The 27106-nt window shown below is 40.9% G+C and overlaps 2 protein-coding genes across 3 annotated transcripts in view; both read left to right on the plus strand.

Annotated features, from left to right (window-relative positions):
• Positions 1–27106, plus strand: part of LOC124326455 (extensin-2-like) — a 142092-nt gene that overhangs the window by 62065 nt on the left and 52921 nt on the right. The gene's annotated exons all lie outside the window — the stretch shown is intronic.
• Positions 1–27106, plus strand: part of LOC124326034 — a 34109-nt gene that overhangs the window by 2519 nt on the left and 4484 nt on the right. The window contains exons 1-3 of one of the 2 annotated variants that reach the window (XM_046784607.1): positions 62–903; positions 8455–8557; positions 24286–24533. In XM_046784607.1, coding sequence (XP_046640563.1) covers positions 739–903; positions 8455–8557; positions 24286–24533 — 516 coding nt within the window. In that variant the 5' untranslated portion in view covers positions 62–738. Of the gene's footprint in view, positions 1–61; positions 904–8454; positions 8558–24285; positions 24534–27106 lie in introns of those variants that run through there. The other variant, XM_046784608.1, reaches the window with a different exon arrangement.

The following is a 27106-nucleotide window of genomic DNA, read 5'->3' on the forward strand; positions in this document are numbered from 1 at the left end:
TCCTCGTCGCTGGCCGTCGTCAGTGGCGACGGCTGTTAGAGACGTGCCCGCGTTCGTGAGTGTGTCTAGTGTGTATAGACCCGGTCGTTGTTGTGGCCGTGACTGCCGTCCAAACAGTTTGGCCAGCGGCCCCGCATCGCGCGCATCTCTCCCTCTCACTCCCCCCATCTATACATGTGTAGACGACGACGACCAATCTTCTTCTTCTTCTTCTTCACCTCATCCATTTGCCCCTTTTTCTTATTCCCGTGCCGTCGTCAGTCCCGCACGGGCCGAAATCTCGTCGTCGTCGTCGTCGGTCGCAGCCCTAAAATTTTGAAATTTGAAAAAAGTGAAATTTGGCGCCGAATTCATTTTTAAAACTTTGATCGTGTGGGTTAACTCATTTCCAATCGTCAGGTCCAACTACAAAATCAATTTCGGTTCGAGTGTCGTCATCATTTGAATAGCGTAGGCCTCCATCAAAATCCGTGTAATTCGACTGAAATCAAATTTTAGTGGCGAATTTATCAAGTTAAGTGGACATCTCTAATACAACGGAACCTTATTTAAAATTGATATAAGATGTGCTGTTTGCGAGTGTCCGTCTAAAAGCCCCCCGGAAAGTTATATTGTCCAATAGACGTGAACATGTTGTCCATGTTTCACTGGAGAATCTGATGACCAAAATCCATTCCGAATCAAACCGAAAGATATATCCAATAATAATCATCTATACAATCAATCTAATAATAAATCATGATTTCGCAAGTGAATTTCGCCCGACCGTGGGATATGTCGGGCAGTGCTGCTGGCGGCAATACTAATCCAAGTGTCGTCGGCAACAACAACAACAACAACAGTGTCGGCATCATCAGCGACCACCATCGACTCGCCTCGGCGCTAGGCCTGGCTCCTTTACAAGTAAGAGCGTCGGCGTCGGTAGCGTCGCTGGCGTCGGCGTCGGCACACGTCAAATAAATATAATAAGGAAAAATATGAGAAAATTGACATATTCCATCATTTTCTCTCTGTGTCTTGTCGTTGTATTTTTTCGGTCACGGCGTGTGACAATCGACGGAATTCTAAACAATTCCGTCGCTTCTTTTTTTCAGATATTATTTTCGACTTTGATGCGGTTTATTTGTCGGATGACGATTTTTTCGTCGGCGGTCGCTTATTCTTTTTTCGGTATGTGCGGTTGATTGTCGGCTAGAGAAGCGGCTCCTCCTTTTGGCTCGATTACGTCCCTCTTTTTTATTTTATTTTGATTCCCGTGCGCCACTTCCTTTTGGGTCGTCGTACGACGTCGTCGTCATATCGACCCGTTTCGGACGACTGGAGATGATCGGCGAATTGATTCGTTCAAAGTTGGGCGGCGACGGGGCCTAACGACTTTCTCTCATCTCCGATGTGTTTAACAGATGATGTACATTCATCAGCTCTATAAGAGAAGAAAAAAAGGGTTGAGTATGTGGGGGGACGGACGACGTTTTATACATGTATGAACGATGGGGATATTATTGTTATATCGAAAGCTTAACGCAATTAGGGCGCGACGACAGCCCTTTTCTTCTACCCCAATCTCGACACGATAAAGTGACATGCAATATCATAACCGCTTGATTAGGCAGCAGCACTCTACTTGTATAGTCTCATAACATTTCACAACGACTAGGCTGCTGCGACTGTTGTATCGAATAGCTTTTTTCCCGTTGGTTTGATTAGAGATCGACGCCCAGCAGCTAGCAGCATGGGATATCTAGATCTAACGACATATTTAGAGTGGTGACGGGTTACCAAGAGTTGAATCATGTACACGACCAGCTGAGAGAGAATTACAAGAGCTATATAGCTCTAGAAGACAACACACATAAGAAAAACGGTGGGCGCATAGAGTAAGGCGATCTATAGGTTCGGTTTCAAACTTCTTCTTCTTCTTGGTTTCAATCAGCAGAGAGATGACACCGCTGGTGTGGGACCGAAAGCTTTCACACGCTATTCAATTCTTTTACCGACCTTCAATAATTGCAGGCGACTATAAACAATATACTGTACAAGTGTGTGGATATATATAAGTCGTCTGAGTTGTAACCAAAAGCTTATAGAGCTTCCCGTCGTCCAATTGATTTGGCTGCTGATGTCATCGGAGAACTGTTTTTTTCTGGCCGTCACACGCAATGCGGGAGGCGCGACAATCTGCATAAATCACCTCCATCTTATGTGTATCGAAGAGGGGGGAGATAGAAAATGGTGGCGTATTATTTTTCGGTAGGAATATAAAATAGAAGAGCAAAAGTCGAGCGCGGTACTGTCGAACACAAACAGAAATCAAAAAAGGTCGACATTTTTTGGGGTTTTGAGTTTTATCTTTTGACACTTTTGACTTCTCACTTGTCACCACCATCATCGTCTGTGGCATATAATATTACGAATTACCTCATCACCTGGCCAAATATAATATGCACGACGTAATATATTTGTGTGTGTTTGTGCCGTCGCTCTCGTCCTGTCATGGGAAATGTCAATCGAAAAAAATATCTGTGTCAGGTGCTGTGTGATGATTGACTTGGACTGCGCTCCCAACAGAAACATATCATCTGTCAATCAGAATATAATAGGATTCAAACGACGACAGATTTCTGGCTTGTTCACTTTTGTGTGACACTCCACACTGGAAAATATTTATTTTCCTTATCGCAGGTTTGAAATATTTTTGGGGGGTTACATATGACATGGGGGACGGCATTTATATTTTATATATTCTTCCGGGTTTGAAATCAATTCGACAGCAGTGGTATATATATATAAGTGCAGTTATCCGGGTGAATATAATAACTATTGGATGGGTTTTTTTTTTTTAAAATGGCAATTAAATATAAAAATAAGAAAAAAGGATCAGATTTTTCTCTACACATTTATTGTTGTTTGTTGGCGCTTTTTTTGAACGCCCAGAGACACACAAACAATGGATCGATAATCTACGCCTTTCGTATTGTTATTTATTCCCATGGATGTTCTATTCTTGTGCTGTGTGTTCTGTTGTGTTGCACTATCGTTTCACAGCAGCCCAGCACAGCCCAACAGCATACAGAGTGAATCTCGCAGCTCAGAGAAAGAGATCGATTACTTTGATTAGCTCTTCTTTTGGCTGGGCTTATATTTTCTCAGAGATATGTACATTTGAAAGAGAAGAACACATTTTTATCCGCGCCATCCATCTCTCTCTCTCCCGCCGCCGTGTAATTGGCTCCTCTTCTTATTTTTCTATCTAACAGCACAGCACACACATTGTGCGAAATAGTGGGGTAGCATCACAAAGTGATTGTGTCGGGATAATATAAATAGAATAAGAAAAGAAAAAAACACCCTGCCCGCAGGTATATATAAACCTCTATCGCAACCCGTTTTGATTGAAAAATATTCTATTATAGATTATTTATTTCAAAAGATGCGCGCCAAATTTGAATAGGAAAAAGGGATTTTTATTTTTATCCTTTTCAATTGGAGAGAAGAGATCGATCGCGGTGAATTATCCAACCACAAACTCTTTGATTAACATCTTTTTTTCATCTTCTTGTATACCCGTATTAGAAGTAATTAGCGTATATTATATGTAATATCATATCCTCCCCTAGGCAACTAGCAGCTCAATTTATATCGCCGTTTGTGCAGTTTAATAACCACACCCCTCGATATATTGTTTTCTCCCCATATGACCCCTTGAGAGAAATCCCCGAGTGCGCAATTTGCATGTACTACAAAAGACGGACAGGATATATTTCTGCTCCTCCTCCCACCTTGTTGCGTCATTTGATTCACGCTCCGACGAGCAGCCATTTGGCCGCATATACAATATAATATCGAGAGAAATTGAGCTGTTGCTCTTGTTATTTTTATATATAATATACATAGAGAGCGTATTATATTATAATTATACATGTACATAGACGAATATTCCCTTATGCAAACACACGCGGCACAGGGTAACCCCCCTTGTTTTCCTATGTAATAGACGACCCACCCAGCCCCACCCAGCAGCAGCTCCACTTTGATGTTTTCCCAAACGCATCCGACCTCTTTTGATCTCTCGACTGGAAACTCACGCGGGTAACTCGTCCCTGTTCCTCCTCCTAAAAGGGGTTGGATATTTAGGGTGGGGATATGTCAGGGAGAGGGTGTAATCAATAAAAACACATATCACAGAGATGGAACAGGAATCGCAAGTCTTTTATACATGTACGTTTGATTGGAGAAATTCCTTGTGCCATCGTTTTCAAACAACACACAGAGTCACGTGACTCGTGATTTTATTTCAAGACCGTTCATGCGTGCCATCAGTTATACAATTTTTTTTTTTTCAAATTCCTCCAGCGGGAGGGGAAAAAAGTTGCGCAATAAAAAAACATATTTTTTTTTTTAAGAAATTCTTTTTTATTATTTTTATTTCCCTTAATTGGATTGTTATTTATTAGCGCGGCGGCGGCGCACAGTGTTTTGGTGTGTGGCGCGTGCCCGATTATATCCAAACACACTGTATAAAAGCCTATTTATATAAAAAGTCAGAAGAAGAAGAAGGAGAAAAAAGAGCAGCGTAATGCTAATGGCGGTTGAATACATATCCCGGGAATAAAAATAAAAAAATAACAGTTCAAAAGAAAAACGAAAAAAAAAAAGGAACAATAAGATGATGTGCTGCTTATATATGTTTTGGCCCGGAGCGGGATGATATGGCGGAGAGACGGCGTTCACGATATAAATTACAATCATAAAAAAATAAAATAACAAAATTTGAAAAAAAAGAATCTCAGCTCGCGCGCGCGCTCTTATTTTTATATTTGAAATTATAAAAGAAAGAAAAAGAAATATCTCTATATAACATTATTATTTTATTCCTATCCTGAACGAGAGCAGCAGCACAGCAGCAGTGGCTGCGGTGAGAGAGTATAGATATATAGATGCCGACGCTCGATGTGTGCGGTTTTGAATTTAGCGCTTCTGCTATTGCGCCCGATTGAAACATCAACAGCCAATGGACCGACCGACAATAAATTTTTTGTTTTTTTCCCGCGTGCGGTTTATTAAACTTTTGATCAAAATAATATGTAAGGTCTGATTTCCAATATCTGCCGAGGACCAGCAGTTGGGGTTCCCGTTACGTGATGATGGCAGGAGGATGGGGTGGGATGAGTTTTTGGTGTACGAAAAAATAGACACAAAAATGCAAATGAGTTATCGCGTGATGAAACCAGAAATTCAGTTCAGTTTTTGGGTTGTTTGATATTTCTAGGGTATTATGAATAGATATGTATAAGTTACATAAGGGAAATGGGGTGAGTTTGGTTAAGTTGATGATTGCGTGGAACTTTTTCTCTCCCCCCCACCTGTCATCAACTGGATTATACGAGCCAGCGGATGTCACGATTTTTCGATGTCGTGTTTGTTTGTTTGGGTGCTGTTTTCACGGGTCCCCACTCTTCACCAAACACTCAAATAAGCCGCGACACCTGCGCCGCCAGGTTCTCTCCCCCTCCCTCGTCTCTTATTGGCTAGCTCTCCTACGTTAAATCCCTCCCCTCCACACTCTATTATATGCAAACGGTTGGAATTACATCCGTCAAACAAACTGGAGGGAGAGGCCAATCAAAATTGGATAACAACCGGCAATTGTCAACTAAGTGTCGTCGCACACACACCTTCCCATCACTTATTAGAAATGTCATTTCCTATCTCAATAATAACGGCGCCAAATTCAAACTGATTCAAATTTGAATTTATAAATCTAGACGTTAAATATGATTATATTACCTGGGGGGTTGGAGAGAGATAGTTGAGATCTATCTGGCATCGTTTGCACTCATTGTTCGAAATTGCGCTTCGCATTGATGCATATAGAGAGCACACAGACGTGCCAGCGAATATAATAGAATAAACCCACCGGTGCTGTGTGTGGTGTGGTGTGTGTGTCTAGTATGGGAAGCTATATAGACATTTTGTAGCTCTATATACTTGGACAAGCCACACACACACACAAGTCTCTCTAACACAATAGAAAATGGTTAATATTCACCAAACCGAAAACGACGACGGGGGGGTTATATATGCATACATGTAACATGTACGTAGATCTTCAAGTTCTATTCAAACTCTAATAGGGTCTCTCCTCTATCTAATAGTTATATGCACGTTTTCCGAGTTTTGGTTAAGTGAATTGATGTATAGCTCAAAGCTCTCAGCTGTTTTGGCTGCTGAACTGCTGAGGGTTTTTATATTTTGCCCTGTATAGCAGATAGGCCCTCGAGGGCGAGTTTCATTCTCTGCTTTTAGACGTGGAGTAGAGACAGAAGGACGACACAAAACGACGTGAGCGCATCGCTAATTAGCGGCGGCTGCCGCACCCACAAGTTTGAGCTTTTGTGTTGCTGCTGTGATGGTTGGGAATTTTTGGAACGAAACAAAAATGAGGGACACTCGCGAGCTCGTCAAGTTGATGCCAACTTTCCCTCCAATCACCGCTGGCTGAGGAGGGATAGAAACTGTTGTTAACTTTCTGATTGAATCATATTTAATATTCACCCCCTTTCCAAATAATTTATACATAATCGTCAAAATACGGAAAACTATGGGAGGATATATCAAAGTTATGGGTCATTTTCTGTACTATAGTGTACATGACGTCAGCTAAAAATAAAAATGTTTCATCCCCTCTCGAAATATTACAAGATCCCCATTCAATTTGTCACCCCGGCCCCTCTCCATTTTGTGATGATGTACAAAAAAGAGCGCGGATGGATAGATTTCGGTAGTAGCCAGCACTTTTTGAGCGCTGGAGGTTTATTTCGATCATATAGTTTCTTTTATATATATAGCCAAGATCCGTTCTTCATTCTGTTTTTTTGTGTGGATGAGATGGACAGACAGACAGGAGAGATATAAATATATTGTGTTATATAGGTATATATGGTTTGCTGGGGCGCTAGCTGCTGTGCGGTTGGTGGTGGTGGGGTTATTTATTGATTGCGTGGCGGTGGCGATGATGATGATCATTCCCCACTCCACTTTTTCTATCTCTGGTTCTTTTCACATGGGCAGACAGGGCAGTGAATAGAAGGCGATACTCCCACAGTTGCTTGTAAAAAAGAAAAAGAAAAAATGGAGTTTTATAGACAAGGAACATCCTGGATAGGATGAAATTCCATCCCAGCACATCTCTCTCTCTCTCCGTAACAGACAGCAGAGAAGAGAGAAATATAAATATATGAAAGGAGAATACATGTACAAGAAAAGAGAACCCAAAGTGTTATAGACACTTAATATATATATATGGAGTTGTGCTGTGATGATAATAAATCATCAAACGACCAAAGCGAAAAAAAGGTTCTACCCCCTCTGAAAACAACTTTCAGGATTGAAGGGGAGAGGACTTGATTATTTTGGACACTGAGAGTTCATCACAAAGGTCACAATCTGCTGATGTGGTCCAGCGAAAAAAAAGACAATTAAAAATCTAGTCCACAGTCTCGTATAAATGAAAATGACGACTGGGGAGATGTATGATGGTCGAATGTGCTTTTTCCCCAATCCCGCGGGAGCTAGCGCACTAAAGTCTTTTTGTTCCCGCTCGCAATAGATTTGATTACAACTTATAGCAATTATATCTTTCTTTTCCAGCATCTGGACTGTATATATAGCTTCGTTTGGTGTAGAGAGAAATTGATCGTTTCAAATACATCACGTCGACTAGCGCGGGGCTTTCAAAATTGCAGATGGCCCGTGTCTCTTTTTCTCTCTCCCAAATCCCGAAGGATTCGGCGCGCCACATTTAAAAAAATGAAAAAAAAATGAAAAAAAAAATGAAAAATTTAAATTTTTCATCAATATGTATTTCTTATTTTCTAAAAAAAAAAGTGTGAACATGTAGAAGAAAGAAGATACGACGAACCGACTCTCGGGGGCTGTTTATTCAAATATTATTTTTTGTTGGAAAAAAGGGAAAAAATATAACTGACAGACAGCAGGCAAAAGAACTTGACAACACACGAGTCCCATATATCCCCCCCCCCTCCTCCCTCTATAGATACTATACATACCCCCCGAACGTTTCAAATGAGGCATTTCAAATTCTTCCCTCCTTCTATTATACACAGTACACATCTCTACGGTAAAAAAAAAAAAGAACACGGGCACAACCAAACACACAGGACCAATTAAATTTTCAAAAAATCTTTCCCCCTCGGCCTATTTTCCATATGCTAATATGCTCTATGTGTTGTGCAGCCTGTCTTCTATATATTTTTTCTAGAGAGAGAGAGAGAGTATAGGGCGAGTTGAATATATATACATTGTTATCATTATACACACACGTGTTGAAATCTTAAATAAAATGTATTTGAAAAAGTAGTCAAAATTGATTTTTTAGAAATTTTGATAATAATTTTTGTATCTTTTTATTTGCTTGAAAAAACAAAAAATTAGGCAATCCGGTGCACGATGCCTGCCTGCCCGTGCGAGTGTTTCCAGCCAGGCAAATTGCAGTTGAGACAGTGCCAGACCTGCAAACACGGCTGGGTCCCACACGGTAAGTCATCCATCCATCCATCAAATGCAATTTTTTGTTTTCATCCGGAATTTTTATTTTTCAATTCAAATTGAAACCAGAGGGGGGAGTATATATAATATATATAATAATATCAAAGTTGATGATATCACACGAAATAGCGTCGCCGGCCGGCTTATGTACACGAAGAGCCGTGCTGCGGTGCTGTGACAGAGTGGGCGGGATTCGGGACGAGGGGGTTTCGGGTGACGAATGGGCGCGTGTCGTCGCGACGGCGCGTAGCCACGGAATTTTGTTCTCTCTCTCCTTTTTTTTCTGATGTTTTTGTGTGTCACAGACGCACACACGCAGCGACACACACACGAAAAAGGAGGACCAATAGGAAACGAGTGTCGGTAAAATATAGGAAAAGGGAACAGCCTTTTTCGTTCGTGAATAGAATCGAAAAGGGAAAACTTGGCGACGATGGCGCACTAGCTTATATAAGGTCACGTCTCCTCTCTCCAACCTTTTTTCTATTTTTTTTCCCGTGTGGATCGTTAACATGGTCACACACATCATGCCTAAACAACAGCCCCGAAAAGACGTAAAACTCTACTCGACTCACGCAGCAACCAACACGCACGACCAACACAAAAATGTGGGCGGAGTTTTCTTTTGACTTTTTTGTGTGAGATATTTCATCGTCTGTGTCTCAAGGCTTTTCTTTTTTGGGTCTTATAGAAAAATAGTTCCAGATTTTTTCGTTGATATATCCCTGGGATTATATGTGTGATGATTCCAGGATTGATGGTTTCTATACATATAAGCCGTCTATAGATGACTGGGCAGAAAATGTAGCCCCCCAGGCAACTGATCCTGCGACAGTTGGTCCAGGGAAACTAAAAGAAAATGCGCGGAATATTCTATAACCGACATGTGATGTGTACAATGTTCGATGGCCCATCAATAAGATATGGAAAGGAGGGGCTCAATATAGACAACACGACTATATAGGAAGAAAGGGAAGAATAAAGAAAAGAAGAAGCGTCGTCCTTGTTTTTGTGTGTGTCTATTGTTTCGATGGGGGGCTGTTGTTGTTGTTGTTGTTGTTGTGTGTGTGAGCTCGCCGAACCGCATACGTCAATGTCAGCAGACACAACACGGAAAAAGAAGAAAAAAAATATTTAATCATTTTTTGGGGGGGGGATAGAAAGAAAAAAGAGACACACACACACGTATATAAGGTATAGGTATATATGTGAGAGAGATATAGAAAGAGGGCGGAGTCTCGTTTCTGATTGGTTGTGCACGATTTTCACGACGACGACGACGACCCTTGCTGCTGCCTGGGCGACGTGAATGATGACACATCACCCGGGCACACCAGCCCACAGGGGCCACGGCCACTCACAAAAGTCGCAGGTATATACACAACAACAACAGCAGCCCGAGAGAGAGAGAGAGAGTCGCTCTTATGGAAAATGTTATATAGGAGGGCGGGCTGTGCTGTGTGTCTCCACTCTCCCAGTTTGTGTAAATGCGATGATGAAAAACAACATGGCCGACCTCCGACTAGAAATAAAAAAAGAAACGAACGCGGGACACACCTTTTAGTTGTTCTGTTGTTGCCCTTCTCTTTTTGATTTTGTTTTTTAAAAATAGAATAAAATAATAATAGGAATGTCGTCCATATCAATAAACTATTGGACCTATACTCTCTCTCCTGTATATAATCAAATTCAGATTTGCTGGCCAGTTGTACAAAATGTGCTGCCTCCGTTGCCAGGCGCGTTGAATTCTTAGTATTTTTCGGTGCTGGGCAAGAGATGCGACTCTTGTCGGCTTTTTTTGCTGGCCGCCGCATGTTGTCACTCTTCCGAAAGGAATGTGTTTTCTACATATAACAGCAGCAGCAGCCAGCCCCTCCACACAGTTTGAACTTGTTTATTTACCTTGTTGCTGCGCAGAGAAAATAAAAAGAGAAAAGTCGGAAGTTAAAAAAGAACTTGTCAACCAGACGCTTCCAGGCCGTCCGTCCGTCCGTCCGTTTCTGTATACTATACCACAGCATCTTATAGAAATCATTTCAATTGGGAAAATATCTGTCGCCACTTTGGGGGTTTGCCAACTAATCGAAAAACACAACAATTTCGTCCAGGCCCATTTTCCTTTTTATGCGTCGAAACATATTGGAGAGAGAGATGCTGTTTGCTCACTAAATGTTGTGTGTATAGAAATAAAGGGGGATGACACGTGCCGGCCATTTGGAGACTTTGGTGTGTCGCCATGGGCCGTCCATCGGCGCTCACCCCAGCACATCATCATCCCCCCCTGTGTAAAAAGAGGGGTTGAAAAACGGAACTATTCACCCCACTTCTTTGAATGACTGGAAAGAAAAAGCCCCAGTGAGATTTTTTCCTGTTTTTTTAAAGAGGCAATCATCAAGAAATTTTGATGTTCTGTGTTGGCTCAGTTGCTCAACAGTGGCGAAAGATTTCGGGAAATACCCTGGACACCAAAAAATATTCCCAAGTAATTTCATATCCTGGAATTCTATTTTTTCATTTCTTTATTTACGCTCCGATCATTTTTTCCCATAGACCGGAAAAAAACATTGGACACAGTACATGTCCTTATATATAACGTACACAACATATAGGGGATTGAGAGAGAGAAATGAAGTGGTCACACACATCTTCACATGTGTGTGTGTATAACCGCAATAGATATAGTCTATTTTTTATTATAGATGCGATCAACCGCGATCTATCAATCTATCATCAGTTTTTTTTTTGAAGAAGAAGAGGGGGGGCTTCTATTGTCCGGAATCGATCCGCCGGACGGTAATCGAACGTGACGCCCACCTCATCCTCTTTTATATTATTATTCGCGACCGACATTCCATTTTTTCTCCTCCCTTTGGAAATAAAATAAAAAAAAAAAAAAAATTTGATACAATAATTTCGGGGTGAATGGAAACATCTGCTGATGTGCTGGGCAACCCCTCCAAAAAAATGAGAAGCTGGAAAAAATATAATACACAATTGATTGATACATTTATATATAATACGGAGGGGTATTTTTTTGTAACGTGTTGTTTTGAGTGTATCAATGCGGATACCGCAAAACACATAAGAGGGGGGCAGCCCCCCTATATCCTATATCCATACAAATATAATATTAAAAAATATATTTAGAAGGACCTTCCGGATGGATGGGCACTTGATGCATTGGATACAATTACAACATTTTTTGGTGGAGGAGAATTTTTTGTGTCTGGATATGTACCGACACGGAAGTAATCGAATAACTGTTTGAAATAGATTTCTATTTTTTTCAGAGGGAGTATATAGTAGCTATAGAAATATAAATACGCGGAATCGTTCATGATTTGTCACGAACACACAGCACAACAATTGAAAAAATTGTGGGGGGAGTGATCATCATTTCACGGTATAAATTCTAGACGTTATATGTATACCTCTATATAGCACAAAAGGAAATGTGTACAAGGGACAGCGGGTGGTGTTATATGAATAACAAGGGGCCTCGCGGGAAACCCACCAGAAAAATATTCAACACATTTTTGTCTTCAATCAACAGAGGAGAAAACAAAACACAAAAAAATGAAGAATTTCTTTATTTTTTTTTTACTTTTTTTGATGGATGACAATTCACCAGCCAAAGTTTTCATCCATGTTGTGCAGCAATAGCTGCTGCTGGAATCGTTTGTCATCATCGGACAAAACGGACCAGCAGCCACACAGCCACATCAGCCAACTCCCGATTTGATTTCGAAATTCCCGGAGAGCTATGTGTGTATAAACTCCACAGGGTATTCGGACAAGAGCAAGTTGCTCGTCTGCGTACCTCTCTCGTGATTTCCCATCGCTATATAGCTGCTCTATCCACTTGACTTTATATATACATTTCCAGGGAAAGGAAACTAAAAAATAGTTTGATGACTTTTCAAGTTTCTTCTTATCGAGAAAATGGTAGATGGAAAATATAAAAATATTTAGCTCTCTCGCTATAGAGTATATATATATAGTAATAGATTGATGGACTTCGTGGAACTCATCGCCGATCTCATTCAAGAAACGAATTTTTCTTTCGTCTCTTGAAGTTTATTGCTGCTGTGTATCACCAAATCATTGCCAATTGACTGGCACCAGCAGTTGACAACGGTTTTCCATCTATTTCTAAAGGGGGAGAGGACATAATATACTGGCCAGCATAGATAGATGAGCTGGCATCTTTCTTTTTTCTTCCCCAGCAGTTGCTGCTGCGCTTGACCGTCTCTCGTTTTGTACAACTGTCGAGGAATGTGGGACACAAAGAGACACTTGCCTGGTGCGAGAATATAATAAGAGGAAAAATATCCATGTGACGATGACACCATCGAAAGATGTATCACCTTTTGTCCAGCAGCAGCAAGGGTTTCTCGGGTGGACGGTGGTGGTGATGGAAGAAGAAATATAAGAAAGATGGAGGAAACAATGGCCCAGCCAAAAAATAAAATGACTCTATATAACAAAATAAAATGGGGGTAGTCTACACACAAGTTTTGTGTCACGTCTAATATAAACCCCATCATACCTTCTCTCTATGCCTTATTTGGCACGATGATATGCAAGTTATCATCATATATAATATTCAGTTTTTTTGATTATATCACATCTCCGATATATATATATATATTTCCTGGAGAGGGAACACAAAATACGGCCGTGTCATCGACTGAAATCTTTTTTATTTTTCAAAATTATTTATTTTTTTTTATTTTAAAAAGAGGAAAAAGTGGAGCTGTGAAAGGGCGGCGATGATCAACGTGTGACTATTTGTTTTCCTCCTCCTCCTCTGTGCTGCTGCTGTGTGTCGCCCAGCCGCAGCAGCCGAGCGGATAGAAAACATCCCATCCGTAAAATAATAAATAGGGGTCAAAACCTCCAGCACACAGCACAAGTCGGAAGAGTTATTTCCCTCGTTTCCCCCCAGTCAGTCACAGCCTATTGATATATATATATTCCACACACACATATATATATAGGTCTGTTAAAAACCCGAAAATTCTATGTATAGTTTCGCCAAGCGGTGAGGACCGAACGCGAGTAAGACGATATGTCTCTGAGGTTTTGCCCCGTGTGACTCTCTCACTCTACCACAGACTACAGCACAGGCATGTTACGTCTCAATATTGTTGACAGCTCAAACGACCCCTTACCCCCCTTTTTTTCTTTACCATCCATCCATTCAAACGCCAACAAACTTTTTTCTTTTCACCCCAGAAAAGATTTTTTTTTCGAGTCCGGAGAAACCAATTAGTCACGTTGGGTGTCCAAAAAAAGAAAAGAAAATGAACTATTTCGACTTAAATTTTGTTATGTGTAGAACCAAATGTTAAGGACACGATATGGACAGAATATATTTATATGTAAATGCCTAGATATAATATAATAGGATGGCATCACAATATTCGATCATCCATTATGTATGGTCCTCTCCCTTTGATATTTCTTACATCTTTTCATTTTTCGATGGATGAAATCGAGAGGCTCATCCGTGACTGGGCATATTATCAAAAGTGTGAAACTCTTCATAAAGTCCTTCCTTGTTTTATTTCATCCGTAGGTACGTGAAATATCCAAAAAATGAATTTAATTCCACGACACATATTTGTGAAATAGAAACAAAAGCAAATGTGTTGTTGGCGCTATATATAATAGACTCGATAATATTATTCATTTGATGTAATAAACAAGAAAAACAACAAGGAGGCGAGAGTTATGCGCTCCCCTTTTTTCTTATAATAAACCGACACGTCTGCTGGTTTAGATTTTTTGGGTTTCTTTCGAGTGCTGTGCTGTGTGGTTGATCGTGTGTCATGGAGAATTGACTCGAATCTGTTTCCCTTTTTTTCTTGGTATGTGCTGCTGCTGCCAAGAGAAATGAAAGAAAGCCTGGGGGTCTAGTGTATATCTTTAATTACAATTCCAGGTCAGCCCGGTGTATATATAATATAGCACAGCAGCAGCCATTCGGGATATGTGATCAAAAAACACACATTTCATTCGTATATATAATACCACGTCTCGGGTTTCTCCTATATGCTGTATAGGCTCCTGAAATATATCTTTTCAATTCAATTTATTCATATAAACAGTCAAGGAGAACAGACCAGTCAACTCTCCTTTTTTAAAAAGAGTACAGTCCGGGGTGTATTACAATTCAACGGCTTTTCACTGTCACGACCCATCAGCTGCAGGGCAGGAGCACATCACACACACAAAAATAACCAGCACCCATTATATTTCTTTTTCCTGAAAGAAGTTGATCAAATATTCATGTAAACTCCTATAGAAAAGTCACTTTCTCGAAAAAGTCTCAAAATTTCAGTTCCATTTTAGTTGACCTGTGAGTGTTGATGAGGTTCCAGGGACCCCCTCAACTTCCGAAAGGTCTCCTCACCCCCTGCGCAGTTGGACGTTTCGTCGCTATGTACAGAAGAAATGACGAATAATCTTTTTGAAATATCATCACCCCCCTACTGAAAAATAACCGTCCGATCGATCCCTAAAGGGCACGCGCTATAGAGCCTGGTAGACCAAAATCCTGGGGTTCCTTCGACCACACAGCTGAAAATTTTAGAGCTAATAAAGATCATCAAGTTGAGGACATTTTAAAAAAAAAGAAGATAAAGTTTAATGATGATGATCGCATCATCTCTCCCATCGGCTGTGTTATTTTTCTTGAAGAAGAAGAAGATTGGCTTATATCGCAGCACCTTATAATCACGGAGCACAGCAACAACCATTTTACAACGCAACGACCGCGGACACACAAAAACCAGAAAGTTTTCTAAACAACTCTAAGAAAAAAGACCCCCGAAAAACACTGGGAATGCGCGTGGGTTGATGGTGAAGAAGAAGAAGGTCCGCACATCTTTTTATTTTCTTGTCGGGTCGGGTTGAACCCTATAATTATTTCGCTGTGTGGCTGGGCTGTATAGCAGCAGCACAGATAGGAATGCTGCTGCCATCATCATCCGAAGAGAGAGACCCGCCTCTAGGGCCCATCGTGCTGTTACGTGATGTTGTTGTTGTTGTTGTTGAAGAAAAGAATTTCCCTTGTTTCTTCTTCGTTCTTCTTCTTTGGCCGCCCTACGGGTGTCGCACGCGTGTGTGTCCGTCCCGTCTGCTGTTTTCTTCCTCCACTCGTCGTCGTCGCCTGTGGAAATTTGTGTAGAAGAGCCGCCCGGCCTTCAGGTGCTGCCCAGCATCAAAAGACATTTGACAACAAGACACACGCAGAGAAGAAAAAAGAAGAAGAAGAAGATTGGATGTTGCGCTGTTGTGTATAACCCGGGGTGAGACACGTGGAATAAATGACGCCCCATCAAATATACCGGGGCACAAGTCCACCTCACCACCACCCAACGGGTGGTGAGGGGGGGACATGCTCATGATGAATATCAAACGGAGAGAGACACAGGAAAATATATAAATCCACATCGGTGGGGGGTCTTCCACCCTTAATACATTTCCACCTTTCTTATTCGGTTTTTGGAAATGATTTCAACCAGATTTCGATTGTCATTTGTTTTTTCACCAAGAAATATTAAAAGAATTGGGCACGCGCTGAAAAATACAACAAAAATGTAAGCATCAGGTTGACAACCTTTTTCGGAAAAGAAACATTTTAAAAAAGTTATTTTTTGAGAGGGGGAATATATAATAACACTACGGGCGGGGATAGTTATATATTTTTTTCTTCACAGAAAAGATATAGGATTGTCTATCCCTGAGGCTATATATGTCTTTTTTTGGCTTAGCATTTTCCAAACTCTCGGCCAGCAGCAGCAACTTTTAGTTTTTCTCTCTCTCCCGAAGAGACGCGGTCGTCTTGTGTCGTTTATATCTCTCTGCGTGTGTTCTCTCTTCTCTTTAAACTCGTAAAACAGATGATTTCGAAAGAAAAAAGGCAGAGAAAGGATATATCCAGCTAGCTATCCCTTCTTTTTTGAATAATAAATGATTATTTATGGAAATGAAGGAGGTAGACGAGGCAGTCATGGTATTATTATCAAAGCGCGGACCGGTAACGCACACGCCACCGCAAGAAGCCGATTCGATCCACATCACAACTGCTGTCGCGCAAGTTCTTTCTTTCTTTCTTCTATCAAATAATAAATTGAGAAAATATAAGAATCAAAGTCCTACAGAATTCTTTTCTTTTTACCTGGCATAAAACAAAATGGCTGCCGTGCTCACAGCACGTGCTGGCCCTGTCAACCGTTTTTATATGATAAGATGTATATAAATACTTTTATTTTATAAAAGAAAAGGAGGCAACACCCAACAGCAGCAAAAGCTCTCTGAAAAAGTTATGAAATAAGAAGTTTTTAGATTTCTAAAAATAATATTATTTAGTAATATTATAGACACGGAATCTAAGTAACTTTTTGTTTTTGTTTTTTTTTTCGTCGTGAAAAAAGTCGTGATGGATCAAGAATTGACTGGTCACGCAATGCCCCCGATCGCGGTGCTGCGCAACACAACAACTCTTCTGTGTTCTGCTGCGTCTATATATTATATTCTTATACATTTTATCATCGAGCTTCTTATATTCTTTTATAAAACTTGTGACCCAGCCAACATCGGCAGCTCCTATATATCTCCTGTGGCTCCTGATCGCTATAATAGTGCAGCAGGCTCGCGCAACCGAAAAAAAAAGATATTATTTATACGTTCAGCGATAGATTCGGAGACTCACGCGGACTTTGGTCGTTCCGGGTACCTTTTTTTCTTTCTTTCTTTTTTGAGTTTCTTGATCGATTAAATAGAAATAAAAACAATAGAATGCGGATGACTTTCCACGACCTTATTTTATCAGTCGTAGCTATATAGCTCCGGGCTGCTCCTGTTGTGGACGAAACTACCTATACGCAAGAGCACACACATCATCATCATCGACAAACAACCCAAACATTCGACCTGCTGTAGATTATATTTTTCAGAGATTTTTGTTGATGAATCATCGTGGCTCGTGTTATTCGTTTTTCTTCGACATACCGAAAGGTCAAATGATTTTTACATGAGTAGCCAAAGGTACAAATGTCTATGCCCACTAAGAAAATAAGTATATAGGTCTCCATTTATGTAGATATATCATCCAAAAAAGCGAAAAAAGAAAAGAAAAAGAATCGATGATGATTGGGGAGGAGGCCAAAGGGCCATCCATCTCAAACCTCTCTAGCTCTTTGACTTGTTGCATACGTGATCGATATCCTTCAGGTAGATATTATAGATGTATTATATACCTTTTTCGACTTGTGTACTACTCCCCCTCGTACCTCGTAGAGGTCAACACATCTTTTGGACACTGAGAACCGTCCTTTCCCCCTGATGATTATATACGAAAATTCGTACCTTTTAAAAGTGTCTAAAACCTCAAAAAGAAAACGAGGGTACAACATTTTGGGGGCTTGATCACCTGTATGTTGAAGGTTGGAAAAAAACAACCCCTCCAAAAGTTGATGTGTGATGCATACAGCGACTCAAATCAGGGAATAATAAACAGGGGGGAAAAGGAAAAGAAAAACTCGACTGGAAATGAATAAATATACATTTATTATTTAGTGCTGTGGAAGCTTCTATATGACGATGGCCTCGAATAATAATATATTTCTTTCTGAAAAACAACGACGAATAGGCAGTGGTGTATAGACATAAAAAGAAGAAAGAAAAAGACACAAGTCGCAAGCGCGCAGCAGCTAGCTCGGCGTGGTGCGCGCGCGCGCGCGCTCGCTCGGGTCCCGCAGCGTTTTTGTGATTATGCGCGCGCGGGAGATGTGCTGCGCCGTATAGACAACAGCACACACAACAGCAAGAATGAGAGAGGTCAGCGCACGAGCTCCCCTCACGTCACCGCCTTCTTTTTTTTCTTTTCTATAGAGAGAAGAATAACTGAGAGCGAGCGGCTCTCTTATAACACAACAGCCACCGAGTTTTGTGTCATTGGCATATACGGGGGGGCTCACCATTTTTTTCTTTCCAGCCCCAGCACACCAGCGCAGTCACCCGCTGATATAACCCGAGGGCCTTTTGCGATGACTTTGCTCGTTGTTATCCCTCGTCAAACATCTAACAACCCTCAGTTTTCACCTGCTGCGATTCATTTTCTCTTTTTTTGAAATTTGAAATTTGAATTTGGCGCGCGCGCAAAATTTGGTTTTATAACAAATTTAAATCTCCAGAGTGGGCTGGCGGAAGTGCTTTACAACCGAGTGGACGTGTATATTTTCAGGGTTGGTTTCTTATCTTGTTGACGCCAGAGTGCTACTGCCACATTAGCTCCCTGTTTTACACGCGGTTGACATCTCCATATCTTGGACAAGAATCTTCTACGGTTTTATTATGTGTCCCATCTTTTTTCATTTTTTATTTTACCTTTTTGCGGTTGATTTTTATCTTTTCCGAAGTCCATAAAACATCCGAGGGGGAAACTTGTTCACACCGCGACAAATTGAACCTTTTTTTTCTTTTCGTTGGGTCCTCAAAGAGCCCGAAATGGGACCCTAGCGATAATCATCTTTTTGGGGGAGAAAGACGAGTGTGTCGGGTCCCCCCTCTATACTCGGACACTGTAAACCCGCGCCAGATATCATCTTAAGTGGATGTCATTTCAGGGATAGTTTGAGGTGTGTATAGAGAGATGGTGGTGGGGGGGGGAGTCCATCTCGAAAGAGGAGAAGGCCAATAAAAAAAGGAAAAAGAAGAAAATGTGTACGTGTGTAAAAGTAGCCAACTGGTTCCCATACCGCAATCAGGTGCAATGATCGACGAAAAAATGTTATTTAACGTCAATCGGCCATCCAGCGCAAGCACCCGTGTCTCTCTCTTTTTCTAAAAATGCACTTTGTGAAGAATGTTAAACGTACCATCGACTTCAACAACCAAAATCGGGGGGAGAAATATAAAAGTTTTTAAAATAAAAATAAAAATGATAATTATATGCAGATGGCGGCGCACGCGCGCTCTCTCTCTCCGGTCAACAGAGTCAACCCCCTTCCGTAAAAATGTATTTTTCTCGCTTGCTATATCCTTATATATTATTTTTCCACCTGAAAATAACTAACGGGGGTCGGGCGGGGGGGGGGGTATAGAAGACAAAAAGATGAACGATGATCGGTGAACCTTTTTTCCTTCTTCTACCCTTTCTGGAACCTTTTTCTTTCGTCTGGAAATTAAAATATAGAAAAAAGGACCCCAAAAAATAATAATAATAATATATACATAATAAAAATATGTTTCCCTTTTTTCTTTTAAAAGGAAAGAAAAAGGAAAAATCAAAAAAAGGGGGGAGACTGAAGGAATTCAAACAATAGACCAATGAAAAAAGACAAAAGCCATATAGACAATAAATTAACTTTTCTTCTTCTTCTTCTTCTTCTTCCAACCCGCTTTACTATATATATATATTGAGGGGCTGGCGTAGGAGAGAGGAGGGAAGGACCTTCGCCCATTTATTTATTGTTATTTTTTCTTCTTTACTTCCAAAAGGAAAATGATGGTCCAAACGAAAAAGGGTCGTCCTCGACGTATTTTTTCCTTTTTTTTTCTACGAGATAGTTTGTCGTAAATTGTGTGTCCGGGACCTTCATTATCATTTTGTTTTTCCTTGTCTCTAAAACAAAAAAAACTTGTCTATATTCTTTTTTAAAAAAAATAAAACGAACGATTAGTATATAACTATATATATATAGTTAACATTTTTTGGTGAGGGGACTTTTTAAAAAAAGAAAAAGATATATAAGCGACCGAACGCGACAGATATGTATGCAAGTGACACACACACAGTCTCTCAAGTTAAATATAAATTAGCCTACAACGCAAGTGTGCTGTCTATATGGCTACCCTATTCTTTTGTCTTTTTTTTTTGTTAAATATATAACGACAGGTACTATGTGCTGTAGAAAGGGCAGCAGGTAGAATCACGATTTCTTGTGAAGGCACAGACATATATTTTCGTGTTTATTGGACAGGCACGAAGAAAAGTCGCGATATAACTTTGGGGCTTTTGGTTTTTTGGTTTGGCATCGACTTTTTTGGGTTGTTGTTGGCAAGATGGCGGCGCCTCAAAACTTTTTGTTTTTTTTTAAAGTCGCGCACCCGATCACGTGAATAACAGATTTCACGGCTGCTGCTGCTGCTGGTGCGGTACTATAATACACAGGACGAAAAAAAAAGAAATAATCGATTTTCTTGTGTGTCTGGAAAGTTTAAGAAACTTTTTTTTTTTTAGTTTTTGGGTTTTTTAAATTACACCGCGCGCAAAAGAGTTACAATAATTCACTTCTTGGCCCTTTAAAAAAAAAACATTAAAGAAAAAAAAGCTCATCTGAATGTCCGTTTCGTTTTAAATTATATTCCCCTACAGCAAAGGAGAGGGGGGTGAAAGTATCAACTGCAAAGTCGTTTGTCAACAGTTTTTTCTAAGGAAAAAAGGGCCCTGCACCGTCGGAGGTGCTGCTGTGTCGCCCTGGTTTTTATAAATTTTTTAGTTTTTGTGTCTTGAGAGTCGCCCGGCGATGGATGGGGAGGGATCGACCGCGGTCATTAAAAGGATAGAAGAGAGTTGCGGCCTTTTGTGTCGTGTCGGTCTCCTTCTTTTAAAGAAGAAGAAGAAGAAGAACAAGGTGAAAATGCAATGAAAAAGGGCGCGACCTCTGGCGGTCTTTTCAAAAAAAAATAAGTTCCCCCTTTTTCTCTCTCGAAATATTAGACAACACACAAGAAGAAGAAGAAGAAGAAGAGTCTTCCCGACCGCCGCCGCAAGTTTGTCTGACACCACCGCACCCCCACACCGAAAGATCAACTCCTTAACTTGATATAGAAATCCCTCCCATTTATTTTTTCGTTAAGGAAAACAAGAAAGAAAAGTGTTTTTCAGTTTACCTTTTTTTTCTCTTTGCTAGGCTCTGGCTGATGTCTAATTGTGGGAATCTATCGGCGAAAGAGCTGTTGTTGTTGCCGCGTGATATTTAATTTCCCCGGGTAGTACAACAACACGCAATGAACATTCACATCGTCTCTTTGGAAAGAGAAAAAAACAACATTCGAACTGTAGGAGGATGTGATCGAGGTGGAACATTTTGAAGATTTGGGTTGAGCATCTATTTCATTATTATGAGAGCGGACACACACACACATGTGTGTGTGTCTATTATTTAATGCACAACAGAACAGAGCTAGCCCAAGCAAATGGAGGAATAATTGGGGCCAGGTGGCCCATCAGGTGTCCATCAAAACGACTCCGGGTGATCCGTCATATTCTTGAATATTTATTTCTTCTTGTTTTTCATATTTTTCGGGGTCATCATGCGCGAAACATTCCACATGTTGTTGCTATCCTAATATTATCAATGATGATCATTACAGAGTGCATCAACGGACACCACCGCAACAACAACAAGTTTCCCCCCCCCCTCTCATTCGAAATTTTTAAATGGACGGCCCATTTTTTCTCACCTGTGAAAGATAAGATGGTGGAAATCGATCTCGCACTTGTTCAACTATTGTTATAGTAGGCTATATATCCTATATATGTAAATGAGTGGTTGACCAGGGTCGGCAATTATGATAGGCTCTCAAAAAATCAGCGGATATCATCATATTTCCTTATATTCTTTGTTAAAAAACTACCTGTGTGGTATTAGTCACTTTTTAAATATCGATCAAGACGAAATGTAATAACCGCAACAATGAGAGCTCGGATTCATTAGCATATATTTCCTGATGATATCACTTTCTATATGGCCTATACAGTATAGGCCTTCAGGGTAATAGAGAAAAACTATTTCATCCTGAATGTATTGACTGATATTATCGACACGTTTTAAAACGCAATCATCTATTATATAGACCCATGGGAAATGCATATTGTTCATACCTCATTTCACCTGGAACACACACACATTTTCCAGAGTCGTTTAAAGCAGCGCAGGAAAAAACTAATTAAAAATAAAAGTTCCTGGAGAAGACTCTTTTCTTGTGTTGGGAGAGCTATATAGAGGGGGGTGATGAATAGCTTTTGATATATAACGTGTGTGTGTGTATAGAGAAGCCCAAAAGCCAAGCCCATGGAATACAAGAGGGTCGGCGCGGCTATGTGTCCAGGACTCCAGCAGCGCTGCATCAGCACAGACTCTCTTTTGGCTTTTCTTAGATTAGAAAATAAAAAAGAGACACAGCGGCTCACCGAGAGTCAGACACAAGAAAACACAAAAGGTTTTTGGAATGATGACGACACCCAGGTAGATGGAGAAACACGGTGACTGACGACAACAACAACAACAACAACAAGAATTACAGACAAAAGGGTCGGCAGCCTGAAATGTAATACATCCACACACACAACACATGTCTGGAAGCGATGACACTGGTTTAAGAAGAAGAAGACTTTTGATTCTTTTTTGGGTATTTTTATGTTTTTGATAAGGGCCGTTTTTCCGTCCCGTCTGCTGTGAGTTATCCATCACCGGGCGGACGACGGTTGCGCTGCGCAATCGGACAGGTGGAAAATTGGAACCTGTCACAAGAGTTTCAACCACCAAACATGGGAGTACTACGATGAGAAAATATATAAAAAAAAAGACCCTGAATCAAATCAAATCAAATGAATAAAAAATGTTGGAGCTTTTCCAATTGTCAACTCTGCGGCGCGATGATTGGACTTTGTGGCGCTCCTTTAAACACCTCTGGCCATTCTCTTGTGCATAGGAGATAGAACGACAATTTACAGTCGCTGTGTGTGTGTTTCATTCCAAGGCAATCATCTTTTTGACCGAGAGACTATTCCTCGGGCGCATTGCATCACACCGAAAGGTGATTGTCTCTTCTTAGTTTTAATGGGCCTCCTCCTCCTGTAGTCATTTTGGACATTACAACGAGATTATATTAAAGTTACAGTGCAGGGGGGGGGTCCCTCTCTGATGTAAAACCTTTTCTTTTCTTTTCTTTCTTTTTCTGATTCGTTAAATTTTGTTCGAAAACGGACGACCCCGCGCGCCACAAGTCGACACACTTTGGGTGGTCAACTCTATTGTGTTTTTCAGGAGGGGGGGGGGGGAGGCATATTTATTATTATGTGAAGGTAAAAAGGTGACCGCTTCTATTATTTTGTATTTTTCAATTTTTGACCTTTTTTCCATGTGATTCGGTCAAAATTCGAAGTCGACGACGTGTTTGATCGGGCGCGAAAATTTGAAAATCATTTTTCCGAATGACCGCAGAGGAGGATGTATCCACAGCCAAGTGAAATCACATGGTTGATGTACTAACACGAGTAAAGTAGGTCTACATACAAGGGACACCCACTCGTACACCTTCTTTTCGTTATTTAAAAAAGAAAAGACCATCTTTGGCCGCCATCGCACAGAGAACCCCTCACTGTGGAAATCTCATTCCCAAAACGAACCTCCACCTATATGTACGTGTACATTTTTGACTTTTTGGGGAATTTTTTTATTTTTATTTTGAAACGAGTCCTTGACACGCAATCTTGTTGCATTTGAAGTTCCCCCCTCTTATTCGTCAGAGGTTTTTAGAAAAATATTTGAAGGATAGTCATCTGACAAAAATAACTCGGTAACACTTCCTTAAATGGCCTTATATATTATTTCTGCTGGCCAGCATCACAACTTGTGTGTTTGAAAAAGTCAAAAAAATTGATTTGTAATTTTAATTGTATTTGAATTTGTTTTGCAGCTCTGGACAAATTGGGAATGAGATCGGGCCATGTGAGTTCGAACGGTACGGGCCCGGTGGAGCCGGCCCTGCCCAACACGGTGTTCGACGTGGCCAGTCTGGCCCTGTACGGCTGCCAGGCTCTGCCCATCCGCCTCAAGATCCTGCTCGACCGGCTCTTTTCCGTCTTGCCGCCCGAGGACGTCGTTCAAGTCCTCACCGGTTTCGGATGGTCGCTCGAAGATTACGCCAGAGGTTACATCCTACAAGTAAGTTTTATTTTATCTTTTCTTCTTCTTTCTCTCTCCAGACCCCTGGACAATTATGGTAACACACATTCAAAAAAAAATAGTAGAGAAGAAGAAGAAGAGACTTGCGTGTTGTGTCTGATGGAAATAACAACCGCTTATTATCAAATTGGAGAGAAGAAGAAGAAGGGGGGGACTTGAAGGACACACACAACACACACAAGACCCCAAAGACTCATTTCCACCTAATCAAGCTATCCTGGAAAAATAGAAAAAAAAAAGAGAATTCTCCTGGATATTTTTTTTTTGTTTTCCAACCCTTCCAGGTTGACTCTTGAATAATAATAAGGGGATAGAAAAGAATCGGAATAATAATATAACGTGAGGGGGGAGAGAAGAGCTAGAAGACCATTTGTGCATAAGAAGTTGAGTTAAATGATGTTTTTTTCCTTTCGAACCGCATGGAAAAATAAAGGCCAGCGCACACAGCAGTTGCATCCATTTCCATATCTCTGCTGTGTGTGTGCTGAGCTGCTGTCGTTTCAATAACTTTTCGGGCCAGCTCTTCTTATGTGTGTGTATAGCAGAGCTGGACCGTTTATCTTTTCTCTCTCTCTCGGCGAGAGTTCACAGTCCGGTGGGGTTTTTTGTGTGTGTTAGTTATTCGTTTTAATGACTCCCTCATTTGAAGAGTTAAAACCGTCGTCGTCTCGTATGAAATAACGTTCACAAACAAAAAACCAGAAAAAAAAAAATATTTATTTTATTTTTTAAAATATGGCCCGGCTGATCTGATTTTCATTTAAATCATTTTCCAAGCTCTACTTAACTTGTTAGAAATTTCCGTTTTTCTTTTTCCCACATTTAGAAATTTTTAGATTTTTTTTATTTATTTCGGCTGGACCCAATCAGTCGTGACAAACGACAAGAGTTTTTATACATGTAATAGCCGGGCGGTCCACTCCCCTATAGGTTTTTGTGAGAGTGGGGGGGATTATATTGCCGACATTGTCCATCCATAACCATTGCTGCTTGAAGCTCGAGCTGAAGCCCCAAAAAAGAAACATTGTTACATCTCTCCATTAATGATGGTCAAAAGTCATTTGCCCATGTAGAAAAACTCTACCCAACCAAAAGGAGCTATAGGGGTGGAAGGAGCAACGATCAGGATCGCGAGTTGATTTGCATTCGATCATTAAGACCCACCACCCCCACCACCACCACCACGGCACTCTTACGTGATTTATGATGGCATTGGCTCTCTAGTCCTCTAGTCTAGTCTAGTAAGTCCGTCGCTATTACATCCAACGAGATATCTAACCCCATAAATACTTGCCACTTTTGTGTCTGTGTGTGTGTCTGTGTGTGTTTCGGCTGTGTGTGTATGGGGGAGGAGATTTTTCACAAACAAACGACGACGACGACGACGCTCTATACTCCCCCGACTATTAGTAACATTCTAAATGTAGACTGTCTCTTCTTTTTCTAAGAAAAAAGGTGGAAAATCTATTCGGCACAAACAGACAAACTTTGTATTTTTGTCTACAACTTTTCTCTTTTTCTTTTGATTTTTCCGGTTGTTGTTGTTGTAAAATTCTTTCGCGGCGGCACCCGGCACGGACAAGTGACACTGACCAGATCACCCCCCCGTTTTGTATCCAGCAGCTTTTGGTATAGTCTGGCGATCCTGCGTTCTGTCTCTTTTTTCCAACTTGTCCATTGGCGTGAAACAAACCGCGCGCGACGTTATCTCTCCCACCAAAAGCCCAAAAAAGATATTCTTTTTATTTTGGAAAAAGGATTGAACACAACATATCGATATGTGTATAGGCCTACTAGACGTCTAGTGCTGGACTGCTCTCACACAAAAGTCTTTGAGAAAAAGGATCTGCGGAGGATCCCGACGGAGATAAGTGAGGCCAAGACAAAATGAAAAAAGAATAAAAAGGCCAAACGGGTTGATGTATGAGCGTGTGGGCGCCGGGGCTGTCCGTCTGTGTCTTTTTTTCCTAGACTCTCTTGTGTGCCGCCCATCAGTTTTGTTGTGGACGGGCAAAACCATAGCAGGGCCGCCGAGCGCGGCGGCCAATGTAACACACAAAAAGAAAAAAGAGAGAAGAGAAGAGGGGGGAAAGTCAATCCCGTTTGGAGCTTTCAAGCTGTCGTCCAAAACTAATTGGAGTTGCGCATACATAACTGCAGCCCACAAGACGGACATGACTCTCCCCTCCTTCAGCTTTTTTGTGTAAATTTTCCGATTCTTTTGTCTTGTCTGTGCGTCTAACGTCTATCTCCTTGCAGTGTCAAATATTCAAACGAGTCCGTGTTGGTGATGGGCGTGATCGGGAATAAAATTTGATTTGATTCAATATCTTTTATTTTTTGAAGGGGGGGAAAACAAGTTGGGAGTGTGTGGAATATAATATTTCGATTGTTGCGTCGACAAAAATCGGGAGGGAGTGTCCGCCATTTCCGGACTATCGGCCCCGCACAAAGGGACGACATGCACAGGAAAACCCCAACAGAAGAAATTTTTTTCATTTTTTGGGTGATGTGAAAAGAAAGAAAAGCCGACGCCGCTCATTTTCTGTCAC

The sequence above is a fragment of the Daphnia pulicaria genome, chromosome 2 (genome assembly GCF_021234035.1).
Source record: "Daphnia pulicaria isolate SC F1-1A chromosome 2, SC_F0-13Bv2, whole genome shotgun sequence".
NCBI classification, from domain to species: Eukaryota; Metazoa; Arthropoda; class Branchiopoda; order Diplostraca; family Daphniidae; genus Daphnia; species Daphnia pulicaria.